At 41.6% G+C, this 20,835-nt stretch overlaps 1 protein-coding gene across 1 annotated transcript in view; it reads right to left on the minus strand.

Moving 5' to 3' along the window:
* LOC129860884 (E3 ubiquitin-protein ligase MIB2-like) overlaps positions 1 to 12,736 on the minus strand; it is a 63,760-nt gene extending 51,024 nt beyond the window's left edge. Inside the window, 3 exon segments of the mRNA XM_055931766.1 lie at positions 1 to 132; positions 11,081 to 11,315; positions 12,012 to 12,736. Coding sequence (XP_055787741.1) covers positions 1 to 132; positions 11,081 to 11,147 — 199 coding nt within the window. The 5' untranslated portion in view covers positions 11,148 to 11,315; positions 12,012 to 12,736.
* Positions 12,737 to 20,835: the final 8,099 nt, after the last annotated feature.

Consider the following 20,835-nt stretch of genomic DNA (forward strand, 5'->3'; position numbering starts at 1 on the left):
GCCTGGTGAGGTCGCTTCCGCTGCTGCTGTTGTTGCGCCTCCGGGGCCTGTGAAGGGCAGGCCGGACCCGCACAGAGGGCAGGGAGGGCACCACGGGTAGCACCAGGGGCTCCGGGACCAAATCAGGGGTGACTGACGGGAGAAGGAGAGAGAAAGAAAAAGATGTCTAATCAATTGGGGCGCCGTCGACTAGCAGAGATGTGAATGAGAACTGGCAATTGAGTTTTCATTTTGAAATAGTTATTGCAGCCAAGCATATTTTTCCGTAAATAGGCTAGCTCAGATTAGCCATTCACCGCCACTTCTTCATTGGTAAACAATTTCATGATCTTGACAATTTTTTAAAAAGAAGTCAGCCTAAGCCCTAAAACAATAGTCTCAACCATAGAATTAGGAATTAGAACACTAGAATGGACATGGACCGTCTTATGATGGGATAAATGTCAGCCATGTTTGTCAGGGAATTGGTAAACCATGGTTTGCCAGTGCTGTGACAAGATCATAGAAATAGAATGGGCTTGGAACCTCTAACCCTGGCAATTTGACTGGTAAACTCATGGGTACACTCGCAATGGCTGCCTGGTATTGTGATGCAACAATTTCCATGGTAATGTCGAATGTTCATTCAAATGATGCTAACTGATGTGGCTCATTGCAATGGAATGTATTTTTTTGTAATGTCAGTTGAGTTGATTCAACGAATCACATTCCAGATTGATGGATACACTTCCTGCTTTTACATCCGGCTTTTCTTCCAGGTAAAAAACCCCCAAAAGGTTAAGACAATGTAATAATTCCATGCGAAAGCGTTCTAAATAAACAAATTAATGGGGCCAGTGCCATTGATAACTATTAGCGCTGTTGCTAACTAGCAACGCTGGTCCCATGAATTGCAAAGAGTTATGGGAAATTATAACCACGTTGTCATAACCTTGTAATCTTTAACCTAGATGTTGTTGTCTACGGGTACACTAGCAATGGGCTCCAGTCCACCTATTATGCCATCTTTTTTTGTTGATAGTTTTTACCCCTTTTTCTTCCCAATTTCATGGTATCCAATTGGTAGTTACAGTCTGTCCCATCGCTGCAACTCCCGTACGGACTCGTGAGAGGCGAAGGTCGAGAGCCATGCATCCTCTGAAAAACGACCCCGTACTGCTTCCCGGCCCGCCACAAGAAGTCGCTAAAGCGCAATGGGACAAGGACATCTCGGCCGGCCAAACCCTCCCCTAACCCGGACGACGCTGGGCCAATTGTGCGCCGCCTCATGGGTCCCCCGGGTCTGTACTGATGCAGTGCCTTAGACCGCTGCGCCACTCAGGAGGCCATCCATTATGCCATCCATTATGCCATCATTGACTTGAATTCCATTCTATTTCTATTGATAAGATAGTGTAAAATAATGAATTAAGAATATGGTTGTGTTAGTAAATTCATTTTAGTGCCAGAGTGCTCTCAGAGTGCGCTCTGGGAGTTCGTAAATTCAGAGCATTGTCAGATTGTCTGTTCTTAAATTCAGAGCGCACACTGGGCGCTCTCGGAGGAGTAGGGTTGATCCAAGCGTTCTGACCTCAAAACGGCAGTCCAGCACCTGAGCTAACTGGCTAATGTTGGCTAGCTTCTTCCAGACACAAATGAAAAAACAACTCACTGACCATTTTACTCGCCCTTGCAGAGCTGGTTAGGCTGTTTTCATGTTATTCAGAGCATTGGTGACTGTAACTGTGCTGCTGGCAACAATTTAATTATGTTTTTTTGCTGACGTTTACCGACATATTCAACAGGTGTTGAACGTTCGTAAATTCATCAGTTATTCTGTGCTCTGGCACACTCAGATGAGAGCGCTCTGAAATTGGAGTAGATGGCCGGAGTGAATTTACGAATTGCACCTTTAATCTGCCCTCTGTTTGTTAGCTAGCTAGCCAGACAGTTTTAGAGTTAAGATTCCATCATTTTTTCTAATTAACTGCCAATATGCTAACACTCCATTCAAATAATGCAGTCAATCCAGAGCCATTCATTGGCTGAAATCAGTTGATTGGACTTTGACAAGTTGTAAATGCAACAAGTACTGATATTGTATCATATAATAGCTTTAAGAAAACAAAAAACTATTTTTACATATATTTTAGAGGCTATATATACACAGTACCAGTCAAAGGTTTGGGCACACCTAGTCATTCAAGGGTTTTTCTTAATTTTGACTATTTTCTACATTGTAGAATAGTAGTGAAGACATCTAAACTATGAAATAACACATATGGAATCATGTAGTAACCAAAAATGTGTTAAACAAATCAAAATATATTTGATATGAGATTCTTCAAAGTAGACAGCTTTGCACACTCTTGGCATTCTCTCAACCAGCTTCACCTGGAATGCTTTTCCAACCGTCTTGAGGGAGTTCCCACATATGCTGAGCACTTGTTGGCTGCTTTTCCTTCACTCTGCAGTCCAACACATATTGCCGACCCACACACATTGTTGTGACTAAGACGAAGATCAGATCAAATTTTATGACAAATTTATGCAGAAATCCAGGTAAGTCCAAAGGGCTTACATACTTTTTCTTGCCACTATATATATATATATATATATATATCACAGAACATTTGTTTAAAACCCATATAAACCGTATTTATAATTATATGACTTTATTATTGAGTAACAATAATTCTATTACACATTTTCTGATAGATCACATGCCTTACTTAAATTTTCCTGCGTAAATAAAATCCGGATTATGCCTCTACTGCCATTCATTCCAATAAAATTTGGGGGATTTCTCCCTGACCAATATGGCTGCCATTTTCACCACATTCGGGGACATGACTGTTTATGACATAGCCAGGATCTCTACGGTCTCAATACTCAGAGAGCTTTACACCACTCCCAGAGATACTGTCAGTGACACTGCAGCAGCATGCCTTTTGTCTCATTAACCAATGTACTGAAGCCCTGTGAGTTTATCCTGTCCCTTCTTCAACATTCACTGAGCCCCATGCTATGTGACATGGGCTGACTCAGAGAGGAGCAGCTGGACATTAGACTCCCCTAACATGCTCACTGCTTTCCTCTGTACCCCTGACATGACACAGCAGTCACAGTCTGCCACACAGTCCTGGCCTCATCATGACACTATGGCATGTAGCATTAGCGCCCGGCAGCCACCTGTAACCCAAAAAACGCAGGAAGGAAGTGCTTATTCATGTGGAGGACTGAGTCGGCAGAATGGCAGGAACCTTCACAAATAAGAGAGGTATGCCAATCAGACAGCCCACCAGTCAGACAGACAGCCGGTCAGACTGCATACATGGCCTACTTTATCCCCTTTCCCTATGCAAGACTGGGCTATCTAAACTATATATACAAAAGAATGTGGACACCCCTTCAAATTTGTGGATTTCGGCTATTTCAGCCACACCCATTGCTGACAGGTGTATAAAATCGAGTACACAGCCATGCAATCTACATAGACAAACATTGTCAGTAGAATGGACTTACTGAAGAGCTCAGTTACTTTCAAAGTGGCACCGTCATAGAATGACACCTTTCCAACAAGTCAGTTCATCAAATTTCTGACCTGCTAGAGCTTCCCCAGTCAACTGTAAGTGCTGTTATTGTGAAGTGGCAACATCAAGGAGCAACAACAGATCATCCACGCAGTGGTGCGCCACACAATCTCACAGTAGGGGACCACAGAGTGCTAAAGCGCGTAAAAAACGTCTCTCCTCAGTTGCAACACTCACTACCGAGTTCCAAACTGCCTCTGGAAGCAACGTCAGCACAAGAACTGTTCGTCGGGAGCTTCATGAAATGGGTTTCCATGGCCGAGCAGGCGCATACAAGCCTAAGATCACCACGCGCAATGCCAAGCATCTAAGATCACAGCGTGCAATGCCAAGCGTCAGCTGGAGTGGTGTAAAGCTCACCGCCATTGGACTCCGGAGCAGTGGAAACGTGTTCTCTGGAGTGATGTATCACGCTTTACCATCTGGCTGTCCGATGGACGAATCTGGGTTTGGCGGATGCCAGGGTAACACTACCTGCCCGAATGCATAGTGCCAACTGTAAAGTTTGGTGGAGGAGGGGTGGTCTGGGGGTGTTTTTCATGGTTCGGGCTAGGCCCCTTAGTTCCAGTGAAGGGGTATCTTTTTTTTTTTTTTTTATATTTATCCCATTTTCTCCCCAATTTTTCATGGTATCCAATCGCTAGTAATTACTACCTTGTATCATCGCTACAACTCCCGTACGGGCACGGGAGAGACGAAGGTCGAAAGCCATGCGTCCTCCGAAGCACAACCCAACCAGCCGTACTGCTTCTTAACACAGCGTGCCTCCAACCCGGAAGCCAGCCGCACCAATGTGTCGGAGGAAACACCGTGTACCTGGCCCCCTTGGTTGGCGCGCACTGCGCCCGGCCCGCCACAGGAGTCGCTGGAGCGCGATGAGACAAGGATATCCCTACCGGCCAAACCCTCCCTACCCCGGACGACGCTATGCCAATTGTGCGTCGCCCCACGGACCTCCCGGTCGCGGCCGGCTGCGACAGAGCCTGGGCGCGAACCCAGAGACTCTGGTGGCGCAGTTAGCACTGCGATGCAGTGCCCTAGACCACTGCGCCACCCGGGAGGCCGTGAAGGGGTATCTTAACGCTACAGAATACAATGACATTCTAGATGATTCTGTGCTTCCAACTTTGTGGCAACAGTTTGGGCAAGGCCCTTTCCTGTTTCTGCCTGACAATGCCCCCGTGCACAAAGTGAGGTCCATACAGAAATGGTTTTTTGAGATTGGTGTGGAAGAACTCTACTGGCCTGCACAGAGCCCTGACCTTAAACCCTTCGAACATCTTTGGGATGAATTGGAACGCCGACAGAGACAGGCCTAATCGCACAACATCAGTGCCCGACCTAACTAATGCTCTTGTGGCTGAATGGAAGCAAGTTCCCGCAGCAATGCTCCAACATCTAGTGGAAAGGCTTCCCAGAAGAGTGGAGGCTGTTATAGCAGCAAAGGGAGGATCAAGTCTATATTAATGCCCATGATTTTGGAAAGAGATGTTCGACGAGTATGTCCACATACTTTTGGTCATGTAGTGTAGTCAGGTGAATCCATTCATAACGGAATGGATTCAACCAAAATGTGTCTTCCGCTTTTAACTCAACCCCTCTGAATTAGAGAGGTCCGGGGGGCTGCCTTAATCGACGTCATCGGCACCCGGGGAGCAGTTGTTGTTGGGGGTTAACTGCCTTGCTAAAGGACAGAACGGCAGAATTTTCCACCTTGGAGATTCAAACCAGCGACCTTTTGGTTACTGGCTCAATGCTCTTAACCACTAGGAGGAATGTCTCAGTTGACCGGTTGTTGAAACACTGTCTGTCTACACAGCCACAACAAGAGGCTAAAGCACAGTCACCTTTTTTAAACCACTGAGTTAACCACGGTCAATGAATTTACAATGCTATTTAGCAATGGTATTGAACCAGTTTCCCTACCGTTGTTGAGGCGGTGGAGCCCTACCTCAGTTGCCCCTCGGCCAACAAATGCTTGGCTTTGGTTGATTTACGTTGATCATGTTGGTGATGGCATTCCTGGATGCTGCTTCGGTCTGTGTCTACAGTACACAGGGGAATCGAGGTTGGAGCTACTGCATAAATAGAGGCAGGCAGTCCAGCCGCCTGTAGTTGTGGAGCACACTAGATCAGCCTGTCTCTCTGCATCCTCCTCATCTGCCTGCCTGGGCTGCGTACTACGGGCTTGCAGCCTTTACGTAACGACCTACAGAATTTTGTTTGTGCATTTGTGTGAGGACAAGAAAAAAGCAGAGACAAATCCAATAAAAACAGTCAAAAATAGATTGGAAAGTGAAACACTCAAATTTGACATGTTCCCTTGTTAAAACCAAGCATGTAGGCTAATCTACAGAAGTTCTGAACTTTTGACAGCTCTCTCTTTAATTGTCACTTCTCACTGAAAATACTATTTCACACTCACTGGTTCCAATAACAGAGAGAACCTGCAACTATTATCTACTTATGAAGCTTTATGCTTACAAACAACATTTATTCACCCTGGGTGATACAACTGACAATGTAGACCAAATGCATTTTTTGTTGGTGCCTATTCAGTCTTAATCACATGATAAGTATTCAGATACTTGGTTTAGTATAGGCCTAAATCCATCTTAATCCAGCAGCAATAGGACGAACAAAATTATTATACTACGTTTGAGATTATATTTGTATGTTTACAGAGATTACTGTGTCATTTGTGTATTAAAAGTATCTGCTTAAGCGTGAAAACATATGGAGTGAGGGGGGGGGGGGGAATCAGAGAGAGAACAAGCAGGCTGCTCATACTCTCTTTCTCCAGCCCTAAAATCACAGTTAGCCTGCCTTCACTGGATTAATAGCTCTGGCCAGTCATCTGACACTGTGTTAAAGTGGAGCCTCAGGGTGAGTATCGATAGTCTAAAGTAGCTTCCTGTCCTTGGCTCCTCTTCTCCTTTTGCTCTGATCTACCGGTGATGTGAAAGCAATAAGTTAGAAATCCTAGCAGTTCTTTCAGATCACCCTTGATACAGGAAAATAAACTAGGAGAAAGAGATCATCTAGGCCAGTTGTTTTCTACTGCAGGTGGTCCGAATGTTTTTAACATATGTTTCGTCCAAAAAGAATAGGCCTCACAGTTGGGACATGGGAGTATTAGGCTAATAGAATTATAAGCAATTTTACATTACTTTTCACAATGCAAATTGTTTATAATAATAATAAAACCTTTAATCTGTTATATTTGCTGATAAAATTGACTGGTTGTCCTAAAGAGATTGACAGTGATTTGTTGGTCCCTGGAAGCGAAAAGGTTGGGATAATTGAATGACTGAGATGCACCCTTTGGATGGAGAGATCTATGGAGATTAGGGAAAGGAGACATTTGCCTACCAATCTCCCTCCATGCTTGTGCATCTTGATCAGGCAGGGATTTCACCAGCCTGCCGGTGTATACTGATATCTAATCAGAATTAAAATTGGACTAGGACTGACTGTGCCAAGTACACTCCCAGCATGGATGAATCTGGGGGTGACTACCTACACAACAAGCCCTTATCCTGGCTTTAAAAGAACACTGTTCCACAGTGGGAGCTTAGCTCAACCCAGTAGGATACAGTGGCTAGTTGGCTGACATCGGACCAAAGAAGAAAAACTGGGAATCGATATTCACAATCAATGGGTTACATTTGTGGCATGCTAAACGGATCTTCCCACAAAGGTGTGCAGCAGACTTCTGGGTGGACCATGTTTAGGACCTAATCAATAAATCAACATGAAAAAGAAGTAAGAAGTAGGGCTGCCATAAAGGACAACCAGGTTATTCAAAAGGATTCTCAGCCACCAAATTGTACCCTAGTATAATTACTGTAAACAAGCAAGCAAGCAAGAGTGCAAACAAGCCAGCAAGAGCGCAAGCAAGCCAAAACCCAACAACACCAACACAGCAGAGGTCCATATTATTTTGTGGGCCCTACAGGGGCCTAGGGTTGGGTGATTCGCATGAAATCAGTTTTATCCATGGCAGTAACAAATCGTTAGAAAACCATGATGCGTCTGCCACAATCAACTATCATCCTGAAGACTAAGATGCTTAGTTTATGGCAGTCTAAAAAGAAGTCCCTAGAATTTTGTACATTTTCACCCCAAAATTGTCATTACCGAAATGCGCCCAGTTTAAATTCTTGGGTCACTTATAAAATGATACTTTAGAAAAATCTAAATTATTTGAATAAAACAAAATATGTTGCTGTAATTTGGCCATAAATCATACTACTTGAAGTCTACATTAAACTATAATATTTATTACGTAAAAACACTATCTGTGGCCATGTTTCTCATTACCGCAACACTTTAAGTTGCTGTACAAAACGCCAATATTTTAATTCTAAATATTGTTATTCAACCATGATGCATCATCTAGAGGAGTAGTCCTTAGATGAGCACAAGTTAATTTAATTACTTCACTTATATGCCTTCAGAATGAAGATCTTATTCTTAAACACCCCCTTTACGACACCTGACCTTCTCATTACCGAAATTACTAAAAAGCTCAAATTGGGAAATCTTAGAGAACCATTACCTTACCAACATGGAAGGATGAATAGGGTTTATTGATGTGGTCAATTGTTTGCTGACTCATAATGGCTGTCTGCTATTACTTGCAGCTCAGGGTCTTTCATTACCGAAACACACATTTTTCACAACCACATAATTTTTGGGGTCCATTTCGGTAATGACAACCTTAATTTCAGTAAGGATAATAAGCTAATTTTAATGTATAGTCAATGGGTGTGCTGTGCTGGTAACTTGTATGATTTACTAGGACCACTACTTATACCTATAGTATATATTTTTTTGTGAAACATCAGTTATTTGATTAAGTAGGGGTTGTCAGGAAATATGGGTATAAACCCCATTTTAAATTTACTTAAAGCCACAATCTGGAGTTTGCGTTTTAGCACTAAAAGGAGGATATCCTTCATTTTGACATGTGTACCTGTTTTTGGTCCATACCCCACATACAGTACCAGTCAAAGGTTTGGACACACCTACTCAATCAAGGGTTTTTCTTTATTTTTAATATTTTCTACCTTGTAAAATAATAGTGAAGACATCAAAACTATTAAATAACATGTAGTAGTAACCAAAAAAAGTGTTAAACAAATATATATAAATATTTTATATTCTTCGAAGTAGCCACCCTTTGCCTTGATGACAGCTTTGCACAATCTTGGCATTCTCTCAACCAGCTTCATGAGGTAGTCACCTGTAATGGATTTCAATTAACAGGTGTGTCTTGTTAAAAGTTAATTTGTGGAATTTCTTTCATTCATAATGCGTTTGAGCCGATCAATTGTGTTGTGACAAGGTAGGGGTGGTATACAGAAGATAGGGCTATTTGATAAAAGACCAAGTTCATATTATGGCAAGAACAGCTCAAATAAGCAACGAGAAATTACAGATTGTGTTGCGGTAATAAGAAATATACACTACCGTTCAAAATTTGGGGTCACTTACAAATGTCCTCGTTTTTGAAAGAAAAGCAAATTTTTTGTCCATTAAAATAACATCAAATTGATCAGAAATACAGTGTAGACAATGTTAATGTTGTAAATGACTATTGTAGCTGGAAATGGCAAATTTTTTATGGAATATCTACATAGGCGTACAGAGGCCCATTATCAGCAACCATCACTCCTGTGTTCCAATGGCATGTTGTGTTAGCTAATCCAAGTTGATCACTTTAAAAGGCTAATTGATCATTAGAAAACCCTTTTGCAATTATGTTAGCACAGCTGAAAACTGTTGTTCTGATTAAAGAAGAAATAAAACTGGCCTTCTTTAGACTAGTTGAGTATCTGGAGCATCAGCATTTGTGGGTTCGATTACAGGCTCAAAATGGCCAGAAACAAATAACTTTCTTCTGAAACTTGTCAGTCTATTCTTGTTTTGAGAAATGAAGGCTATTCCATGCGAGAAATTGCCAAGAAACTGAAGATCTCGTACAACGCTGTGTACTACTCCCTTCACAGAAGAGCACAAACGGTGTCTAACCAGAATAGAAATGTGAGAGGCCCCGGTGCATAAATGAGCAAGAGGTCAAGTACATTAGAGTGTCTAGTTTGAGAAACAGACGCCTCACAAGTTCTCAACTGGCAGCTTCATTAAATAGTACCCGCAAAACACCAGTCTCAACATCAAACGTGAAGAGGCGTCTCCGGGATGTTGGCCTTGTGAAGCTGACGTCACCAACACACACACAGACACACGCGTACACACAGACGCTCGGACAGAGACAGAAATAGCATACCTCCAAGGTAATACTCTCTAGGTGCATAATAAGAGTGTAAATTAAAGGGCACTTTCTGATAACAGTGCACAAGACACATATCCTACCCTAGTCTCCAACCCTGTATAGGTGGATTAATCATAAACATTACTAATGAAATCACTAATTTCAAAGAGAGTGGCCCTTCCCCACAATTCTAAGCATTATATATGAGGCAAGGTGCATGGGCTGAATGCAAGTTGACACAGATTTATCAATAGCGAAATATTCAAAAAGTTACCCAAGCCTAAATTACATTTTTCTGATTCTTTGCCCGTCTATAACAACAAATATCGGAAGAAAAATGCTATATCTGTCCAATACCTTACTGTGAACATTTTATTGACTTGACTAAATTTCAACAGTGTGATAATGTGAAGCACTGGTAAAGGTAGGATTGAGTGCCCACACGGCCATGTTATCATATTCTATCACACTAACATCTGATGCCCATCTACATCTAGACCGCTGTAATAATGTGGTTTATTTACATTATGCTATGCTAGGGCTAGGCATACACAACTTTTTTGAAGTAGGTAGGCCTTTGTATATAGGCTGTGTGTATTGCTAGAATTAGGCTAGGTACTTGGTGGAATCTTGATGGAACTGACGCATGTCAGAAACATCTGGTGCCGCAGGGTTTTCTGAAAATTAATATGGATACTGGATAAACAACCCATCTGGCAAGATTGCATCACCTAGCACACCCTGGCTAAAACACTGGACCAACTTAATTTGCCGTTTTCCATTTCAGGCTCGTGACTTCCCTGGTTTTGATTTGATGTAGCTTGCTGTACAATGTAATTATTGACTGTTTACATTGTATCACTATATTCCAACTGGAGTAAAGCAGTGTTCCTCGTATATATATATTATAAATATATATATATATTTTTTTTTTTTGTACAATTTGGTGTGTAATTAGACCTAAGTCATATTGAAAATTGCCAGAATGTGGCAAAAACTCTATGTACTCTCACTGGACACCCTGTGACTGAGAAAGAAGCAATTGTCGCATCCCATAGCCTCTGAACCATTATCACAAACCACATAACAATCCTAAACACAATATCTGAACAGAAGCCTGAACAGTACCCAATCCTACTGAGTATTCTATTTCTGTATTATATAAGCTCCAAATAATGCAACATTGAGTCAGTATATCCACTAGTTGGTAAAAAGAGAGAAGTAAACTCACTCCCCATGATCTTCATCCCACTCCTGAACATCTCAAAGAGCTCTATTCCAGAGTCGCAGGACACCATGAGCAGCTTTGTGCTGTGTCACTGCCTTGTCAATGTGACTGTCTTAGCACTATGGACCAGTCATCCTGCTATCAGAGGAATAAACATGTTCAAGTAGTTTCTGTCCGACAGTATTTGCTTTGGGGTGAAGTTTGCTCTTTGTTTTTGGAACGGAACATGCTGGACTCACTGTGACAAAAAAACAAGGTAAAGAAAGTCTGTCAAAGGGTTGTAGCAATAGCCCCGTGGTAGTCCTGTATCACTAACTGCATTCATATCACTGATGAGTTACAGAAGTAGGCCTACTGATGAGAGCTCTTAGATCAACCCACATTTTGAGGGAATTAAATTACATGTGTAAAATTATTCTCATAGCTGGGCACATGTATGATCAAATAGCATACCTTTCACGTGAGAAATTTGTCTAACTCAAAATTTCTAAACAGTTTTCAAAGATTTGCTATCTCAATCAATAAAATATTATTATTAATAATATATAATATTAAAATATTTCACTGGTTCACCTTTCATTGTGCCCTACTGGAAAAGAGACAGACAGTCCTGTCCTATTTATCAATAAAGAAAAAAACTCAAATAAGATGGTCACCATGCTCCATTTCAGAGTAAAAAACACAAACGTTTCCAGGATACAGCTATGTTTTCAAAAGACACTCCCCTAATTTGAGTGATCCTTCAAACCAAAACAATTAAATAGCTATAGCAACATTAAAAGCAATACATGCACTGCATTACCAGAAATGTGATAAGGCACAATATTGCTGTCAGAATTTCCAAATATCATTCTCATATCGCCCTGAAACTAGCGCCAATTTTGTGAAATATTGTGTCACGGCTACAAATTTGTGGCGCGGTTCGTAGGTTTACCTGTTGGAATAGACGCGTGCGGCACAGTCAGCGATAGACAAAAAAAAACGGGGGAGGAGGAGAGGAGGCCTCCTCAGATCAGCGCAAGATGGTGAGAAGAAAGAGACCATGCAGCAGTTCCACCAGCAGCCTAGGAACACCTCCAGTGAGAGGAATTGAGAGGGGGAAGGATCCTGGGGCTAGAGCGCTGTGCTGTGGTGGAGGGGGACTGGACCAGCAGAATGGACCAGCAGAGGAGAAGGTGAAGGAGGAGGTAGCAGCCAAGTAACAAGAGGTGATGTAGCAGCAGGCATACAGCGTTACGGCAGCAGCATCCTCCCTGTAGCCAGCCTGGGTGTGGGTAATCGGAACGAGACAGGCAGAGAAGCAGAGTGAAGAGGGTCTTTCTGGAGGATGCGGCCAGCGTTCAGTCCTTTGTGTGGAGTGTCAGCAGGGATTATCAGAGGAGGAGGGCAGTGAGGAAATTGGCTGCCCAGGCAGGCCATTCGGGTTGGCGTGCATGCATGCACACGTACACACCCACTCACACACAGGCGGATGGGATTCTCTTCAGCTGCTAAATCCGTTGTTACTGTCGAACACCGGTGACACACACGGGTATGCTATGCGTTGTCTCCCTCATCAACACACTATGCCTGTGTGCGTATTTTACACACTGCGCTGCACAGCTTCCTTTCCATACCCAGGGACACCTCTCTCGCTCTTTCTGCTGCCAGTGAACAGACGGCCAGAGAACCGAGATGAGGGGGAGGGGCAGCGAGAGCAGGGGGAAGGGAGGGGAAGTGTGTTTGGAGAAAGGCTGCGCTTTTCTGTGTTAGAAAAGGGGCAGGACGGATGGGGACTTGAAGAATGAGCACCTGGCATTGGTTCCAATTTTCAATCACGGACTGTGTGTAGACCTGAGTGTGTTTGTGTGTGTGCGTGTGTGTTGAGGTATAGCAAGGGAAGTGGAAGAGAAATGGGGATAGTGTGTGTTCTCACAGCCTTGACAGCACAGTAATACAGTAATGGGCATGGACCGGACAGGACAGTGCATTTTGCAGCCAGCCATTCTACTAACAGTCACTGGCTCTTGAACAAGCTAACTAATATGCAGCTGACATTCCTACTGCCAACTAGCCAATGAAAAGGAGGAACGGGGGGGTTGTGGTGCGCCACACAGCAGATTGAGATTGACGGGGCCACAGTGGAGAGGGTCAAAAGCTTCATGTCCCTCAGTGTGTATATCACTGACGAACTGAAATGGTCCCTTCACACAGACAGTGCGGTGAAGAAAACGCAACAGTGCCTCTTCAAATTCAGGAGACTGAAGAAATTTGGCTTGGCCCCTAAGACCATCACAAACTTCTACAGATGCACCATTGAGTGCATCTTGTCTGGCTGTATCACCGCTTGTTATGGCAATTGAACCTTCCGCAAACCGCAGGGCTCTCCAGAGGGTGGTGCAGTCAGCTGAATGCATGAGGACACACTGCCTGCCCTCCAGAACTTAAAACAGTCTCCTGTGTCACATGTAGGCAAAGAAGATAATCAAGGACCCCAGCCACCCCGCTACCATCTAGAAGGAGACAGTAAAGGTGCTTCAAAGCTGGGACCGAGAGACTGATTGAAGCTGTTTATCTCCAGGCCACCAGAGTGTTAAATAGTCACCACTAGCCGGCCTCCGCCCAGTGCCCTGCCCTGAACCTTAGTCACTGTTACTAGCCGGATACCTCCCGATACTGGTCCCTTCAAACAGACACACCCCAGGGGTCTCGTTAATGCAGAATTCTGTGTTTTTCACACAGAAAAAAAAGAGATCAAAATATACCTTTTCCCTCAGAACAGCCTCAACTCTATAAGGTGTTGAAAGTGTTCCACAGGGATGCTGGCCCATATTGACGCCAATGCTCCCCGCAGATTTTTTCAAGTTGGCTGGATGTCCTTTCGGTGGTGGACTATTCTTGATACACACGGGAAACTACTGAGTGTGAAAAACCCAGCAATGTTGCAGTTCTTGGCACACTCAAACTGGTGCGCCTGCCACCTACTACCATACCCCGATCAAAGGCACTGAGATCTTTTGTCTTGCCCAGTCACCCTCTGAATGGCACATATACACAATCCATGTCTAAATTGTTCCCCAGGCTTAAAAATACTTCTTTAACCGGTTCCCTCCCCTTAATCTACACTGATTGAAGTGGATTTAACAAGTGACATCAATAAGGGATCTTTTGACAGAACTTGAATAATTTTTTCAAGAATAATGGGCAAAATGTTGCACAATCCAGGTGTGGAAAGCTCTTAGAGACTTACCCAGAAAGACACACAGTTGCAATAACTGCCAAAGGTGATTCTACAAAATATTGACTAAATGGTGTTAATAGTTATGTAAACGAGATAAATATATTTCCTTTGGAATACATTTGCAAACATTTCTAAAAACCTGTTTTCACTTTGTCATTATGGGGTATTGTGTGGAGATTGGTGAGATATTTTTTTTTTTCATTCATTTTGAATTCAGGCTGTAACATCAAAATGTGGAACAAGTCAAAGGAGTATGAATAGTTTCTGAAGGCACTGTATGTATGTATGTATGTATGTATGTATGTATGTATGTATGTATGTATGTATGTATGTATGTATGTATGCATGAATGTACAGTTGAAGTCGTAAGTATACATACACTTAGGTTGGAGTCATTAAAACTCGTCTTTCAACCACTCCACAAATGTCCTGTTAACAAACTATAGTTTTGGCAAGTCGGGTTAGGACACCTACTTTGTGCATGACACAAGTAATTTTTCCAACAATTGCTTACAGACAGATAATTTCACTGCATAACAATTCCAGTGGGTCAGAAGTTCACATACACTAAGTTGACTGTGCCTAACAGCTTGTAAAATTCCAGAAAATATTGTCATGGCTTTAAGAAGCTTCTGATAAATTATGTCAATTAGCCTGAGTCAATTGGACGTGTACCTGTGGATGTATTTCAAGGCCTACCTTCAAACTCAGCGCCTCTTTGCTTGACATCATGGGAAAATCAAAATAAATCAGCCAAGACTTCAGAAAAACAATTGTAGACCTCCACAAGTCATCCTTGGGAGCAATTTCCAAACGCCTGAAGGTACCACGTTCATCTGAACAAACAATAGTACGCAAATATAAACACCATGGGACCACGCAGCTGTCATACCGCTCAGGAAGGAGACGCGTTCTGTCTCCTAGAGATGAACGTACTTTGGTGTGAAAAGTGCAAATCAATCCCAGAACAGCACCAGGACATTGTGAAGATGCTGGAGGAAACCGGTACAAAAGTATCTATATCCACAGTAAAAATGAGTCCTATAATCGACATAACCTGAAAGGCCGCTCAGCAAGAAAGAAGCCACTGCTCCAAAACCGCCATAAAAAAGCCAGACTACGGTGTGCAACTGGACATGGGGACAAAGATCGTAATTTTGGAGAAATGTCCTCTGGTCTGATGAAACAAAAATAGAACTGTTTGGCCATAATGACCATCGTTATGTTTAGAGGAAAAAGGGGGAGGCTTGCAAGCCGAAGAACACCATCCCAACCGTGAAGCACGGGGGTGGCAGCATCATGTTGTCGGGGTGCTTTGCTGCAGGAGGGACTGGTGCACTTCATAAAATAGATGGCATCATGAGAAGGGAAAATGATGTGGATATATTGAAGTAACATCTCAAGACATCAGTCAGGAAGTTAAAGCTTGGAAGTTAAAGCTTGACCCACAAATGGGTCTTCCAAATGGACAATGACCCCAAGCATGCTTCCAAAGTTGTGGCAAAATGGCTTAAGGACAACAAAGTCAAGGTATTGGAGTGGTCATCACAAAGCACTGACCTCAATCCTATAGAAAATGTGTGGGCAGAACTGAAAAAGCGTAGGCGAGCAAGGAGGCCTACAAACCTGACTAAGTTACACCAGCTGTCAGAAGGAATGGGCCAAATTTCACCCAACTTATTGTGCGAAGCTTATGGAAGGCTACCTGAAATGTTTGACCCAAGTTAAACAATTGAAAGGCAATGCTACCAAATACTAATTGAGCGTATGTAAACTTCTGACCCACTGGGAATGTGATGAAAGAAATAAAAGCTGAAATAAATCATTCTCTCTACTATTATTCTGATATTTCACATTCTTAAAAAAAAGTTGTGATCCTAACTGACATAAGACAGGGAATTTTTACTAGGATTAAATGTCAGGAATTGTGAAAAACTGAGTTTAAATGTATTTGGTTAAGGTGTATGTAAACTTCCAACTTCAACTGTACATGATTCCATATGTGTTATTTCATAGTTTTGATGTCTTCACTATTATTATACAATGTAAAAAATAGTAAAAATAAAGAAAAACCATTGAATGAGTAGGTGTGTCCGAACTTTTGACTGGTAGTGTGCATTTTGGGGGATTTGTGTGCCCATGAAAACTGTTTTCACCCCATCACATAAGGAGACACGAAATGTAGTTACACTTCATTTCTGAGATCTCTATACAAAAAAACTGTCCAACCTCTAGAGCCAGGATTCTTAGTGTTAAAGTTCAGTGTCTAATTTAACTGATTAATGCTTAATATATGTTATAACGACAACTTACACTGTCATAAATGCTAGGACAGAAAAGTAATGTTTAATGTCACACGATTTTGGACAAATCCGTCAAGACACCAACCATGAGAAAGGGTTAAACATAGGTTTTAAATCAACTGGTGAATTTGATTGAATATCGCTTTTAATGTAATGACATGAGAGAAGAAAATCTGATTATTATAAATGACATATCAGCAGCTGTAACAAGTTGTCCAGTGTAGGAAATCCTCACTGGTACCCTAGTTTATAGAAAGACCACAAGTCATATTCTGCACTTCCAAGTTTCAGACAACATTCAGCAGCAGCATCTAGGCAATACACATACACTGGATAGGCATAGTGCCTGTGATTTTTCAACAATCAGAGATGTCTGATCAATGTCAATAAATGAAAAAACAGCTTAAATGTATACTAGACAAGAAGGAACACTCAAACAAACCCATGAGGCATAGCTCAAGCATAGGGGCACATAGGATTCATTTTTGAGTAATACAGAGCAAATGATCACATATCCTGTATGGTAGGATAGACAATGATCACCTAATTTTCCCAAAATAGCCAAGCTATTAGCCAAGCTAATATCAAACAATGGTGACAAACTAGACAGAAACAGCAACACAGTCCAGTCAAACACCACTCAAAAACTATTGATTCTAAGACCTCTGTTTAGAGAGAATGTGTGCTAATAACAGCACCTGAACCACCACACCTCAAGGCTAGAATAGTCTACTCAAAATTAAATCTTATTGGTCACATACACGTGTTTAGCAGATGTTATTGCGGATGTAGCGAAATGCTTGTGTTTCTAGCTCTAACAGTGCAGTAATATCTAACAAGTAATATCTAACAATTTCACAAATTATACCAACACAAATCTAAGTAAAGGAATTAAGAATATATAAATATATGGACGAGCGGCACTTAGCAAGTATTTCTTCTGCCTGAGGAGTGTGCAAATATCTGTATTTGAAACACATTTTTTGCAAAGTTTCACAATAAAACATACATTTAGCAAAACTAGACATCATTTTTCCCTATGATTTTTTTCAGCAGTGGTGGCAATGGGGGGTGTATCACCTGCATCTTTGCAGTGGACTGAGCAAATACTTATTCTGGCTGAGGAGTATGCAAATCAATGGGTCACCCCAGAGAGGGGTCATTGCAAATCAGGGGCATTGGGCAGCAATGAGGAAATGTTATCATCAAAATCTGGAGTTTATCTTTAACAGTTATCACACTTCTGATACCAGTGAAGAAAGCAGGCTCACACCTGCTATTGAAACCAAACATAGTGTGTACGGTAATTGTCCTTATGGTGCGATGTTAGGCTAAACAGAGATTTTCATGTATATTTTTTTGAACCTTTATTTGACTAGGCAAGTCAGTTAAGAACAAATTCTTATTTTCAATGGCGGCCTAGGAACAGTGGGTTAACTGCCTTGTTCAGGGGAAGAACGACAGATTTTTACCTTGTCAGCTCGGGGATTCAATCTTCCAACCTTTCGGTTACTTGTCCAAAGCTCTAACCATTAGGCTACCTGCCACTCCTGATAAAGGCTTTGGGCTAACTAAAGGCATAGGCCTACTTATTATGTAGCCGACTTCATTTATGCAATACAACCATATTGAGGCTTTGAGGCTATTCTTTGGCAGCAGGTCTAATGTTGCTAGTTTAGCCAATCAGCCTACAAAAATTTAATGAATGTGGCACCAAATAAACATAAACTACTTGACTGACACACAATGTAAACACTTTGGCTACTCCTGAATTTCAGCAGGTATAGGTGTAACGTTAGACCTACGTGGGTTTAAATGTGTGAAAGTAAGTGGATATACATTCAAGTGCAATCCACATAGCTGCTTAAAATTTCCGGAATTCTATCCTTTTCAATGGCCATAATGACATTAGGTGACAACAGCTGCCATGCATGGACTGAGGTTTATTGATTATGTCGTGAAAATGTTTACCGTTTAAGATCCAAACCAACCTGAACGAAACGGGGAGGGACCTACCTGCATTTATCCAATTGAAACGTTTTCCGTTTGGAGTAAACGGTTTCTGTTGCAAAACGTTTACGAACAGACGAAACGTTTTGCAACAGAATCGCCTTAATGGATCATTTACACCCCTGATATGCATTACGTTAGCTACATTCATTGGTACAGCTGGTAGTCCTGATAAGCTAACGTTAGCTAGCTAGCACACATTTAGCTAGCTAACTCTAAAAACTTCTAGCTAACATTTTAGCTATGCTACTAGTTCGAAAACATTGTTTTCTCGTGCTTTCCTTACCCGACTTCAAATATTTAATCGGTGTTAACGTGTAACTCCATATGGGTGTCTATGATCATGGTTGACGTCTGCTGTGCTCAGGACGGAAGTTGATTGGCTAACTAGCAAGTAGAAACCTAGCCAGTCAGCCACACGCCCATACCAAAGATTTCTTATAACTAACCCAAGATAGCCCACAGCCTGTCGTTTCCAATGGGGACAAATGAACCATAGTGGGCAGAACAAGCAAGGAGGTGGGCCGAGCCAGGCACTAGCTAGCGTGATCCTATTGGCGCGTTCTTGCATCTATTTGCATATTTTGGTTAGGGAACTCTGAAGTGCATTAACTCAATTTGCCCTTGAACTCCTTCTAAAACAAATAATTTTAAAAACTTTGGCAAAGGGTAATGTCTACTAAACGTAGTCCACTGTCCGTAACAGAGTCTAGTTTGGGGAACAGAAAACTGTACTGAGACCAAATGTTTCATAGATGAGAAAATAAGCAGAACATCGGCCAAAATCGTCTCCTTTTAAATGTTTTTTAAAACATGATCAACTTTAAAGCTTTAAAACCAGAGCTCACTGATACTTTCCGCTTTCAAGAGATACATACATGTGTTTGCATTCTCTTGTTTTCTTGCATTTATGATTTTTTTTTCTTCAAAAATATATTTATTTAAATATTCAATGGACTAAACATGGACACGTTTCGTTTAGATTGTTCTTCTCCTTTTCAGTTCTGTTTTAATTTGTTTAAAAGCTGTCTCAGTGGAAAACAAAATATTTTCAAATGTCACTTGGTACCGGGTTTTCTATATTTGTGCTCCATCTTCTCCCACCGCCAGCCACTGGGCTTCCTCTCATCACCATATTTGGTGGTGGGTGAAAAAGCAACTGGATGATTCAGATTTATCCATCCGGTGAAACATCTGGCTTATTGTTCTATCTGTGCCTGTAAAATGAATTGTAAAGGAAATACAGTGCGTCACTTCTTGTTTTCTCATGCACAGGAATAGCTGGGTGGCTAACCCCTGCATAAAATGTATCTATTCATGTATTACATGTATTTATGTTTCCTGTAAACATTAAATAACAATGGCCTGCTCAGAGGACATAGTTTGTCACCTATCCAGTAACGTAACTAGCAGATTGACTCCTTGATCAGACGGACAGCATCATTGATTCAATGCTGGGTAATAAATTCTGCAGTCAAATTTTTTCAACATTAGTGCTGAATGATTAACCGAAATGTCTGTTATTTTTGGGGTTTTAAATAACTAATTGACCTACATTGGTGAAATTATTTGAATTCCATTTCGTAGGGTTTTTTCTGTGAGCTTGATGCTCAGTTTCTGTAAAGATAAATCAGATCAACCCCAAACCATGCGATGTAGTAGGGAGTTGAAGTTTCAAACAGACCAATATTCTACATAGTTTAGCACAGAAAACGTGGTAATCCACCACAATGGCCAAAATCCATGGCGTGCTCACTTACTGTCAGGTCTGTGTGGAGCAGACAGAGAAGAGAGAAAGCGTGAGGGACAGAAAGCAGTTGCTTTGCATGGTATCACTCAGTGGTGGAAAAGGTACATCATTGTCATACTTGAGTAAAAGTAAAAATACCTTAGTAAAAAATGAGTCACCCAATAAAATACTAATTTAGTAAAAGTCAAAGTATTCGGTTTTAAATACTTACGTATCAAAAGTAAATGTAATTGCTAAAATATACTTAAGTATCAAAAGTAAAAGTATAATTTTACATTACTTATATTAAGCAAACCAGACGATCACAATTTTCTAGTTTTTATTTATTTACAGATAGCCAGGGGCACTCAAACACTCAGACATAATTTACAAATGAAGCATTTGTGTTTAGTGAGTCTGCCAGATAAGAGGCAGTAGGGATGACCAGGGATGTTCTCTTGATGTGTGAATTGGACCATTTTCCTGTCCTGCTAAG

The sequence above is a fragment of the Salvelinus fontinalis genome, chromosome 8, assembly GCF_029448725.1.
Source record: "Salvelinus fontinalis isolate EN_2023a chromosome 8, ASM2944872v1, whole genome shotgun sequence".
Lineage (NCBI taxonomy): Eukaryota > Metazoa > Chordata > Actinopteri > Salmoniformes > Salmonidae > Salvelinus > Salvelinus fontinalis.